We start from the raw sequence: 629 nt of genomic DNA, 5'->3' as shown, positions 1-629 counted from the left end.
GAGCAAGGAATGTGGGAATCAGGTGAGGTAACACAGAGTTAATTGACTGAATACTTGTGTAAACACAAATCACAAAACAGAACCACAGCGGATAGTTCGTGTACCAGGCAGCATTGGATTAAGAAAATATGTCTTTCCCAGATCTGTGCAGCGGATGCTGGGAAGGACTCTTGCCAAGGCGACTCTGGAGGGCCACTTTTCATCAAAGAAAATGACAAGTGGGTTTTGGTAAGTCATTCAACCTTCGTTCCTTTTAATTGTTAATGACATAAGGCAAACTATGTTGAAAACAGATTGTGATACTTGTATTTTTTTTATGAATTCATACAGATTAGATTGTTAAATTATCATAATGAAATAGAAATTCAATGAAGTAGCCATGCATATTCTGACTCGGCACGTGTATGCTTACTTCAGTAGAAACAGAGATCACTGATTTTTGAGCCCATGGTCCAATTTTGACATACAGAAATACTTGTGGCCCACTGCCATTCATAACTGCATTATGATACTAAAACCATAACAACGCATAACTAATTTATCGTCTTTAGAGTCACACATGCACATACTTATTTTTAGTTTACTTTTTTTCCCCTTTTTATCGGCACCTCCTCTGACACGGTGTATAT

At 37.5% G+C, this 629-nt stretch overlaps 1 protein-coding gene across 1 annotated transcript in view; it reads left to right on the top strand.

Annotated features, from left to right (window-relative positions):
• The window catches only part of LOC119586828 (proclotting enzyme-like), a gene marked incomplete in the record, with an annotated part of 21,177 nt that overhangs the window by 19,646 nt on the left and 902 nt on the right, over positions 1-629 (top strand). Inside the window, 1 exon segment of the mRNA XM_037935551.1 lies at positions 142-228. Within this exon segment, the coding sequence (XP_037791479.1) occupies positions 142-228 (87 nt within the window).

This window comes from Penaeus monodon, chromosome 22, assembly GCF_015228065.2.
Source record: "Penaeus monodon isolate SGIC_2016 chromosome 22, NSTDA_Pmon_1, whole genome shotgun sequence".
NCBI classification, from domain to species: Eukaryota; Metazoa; Arthropoda; class Malacostraca; order Decapoda; family Penaeidae; genus Penaeus; species Penaeus monodon.
This window is presented reverse-complemented; position numbering and strand designations above follow the sequence as displayed.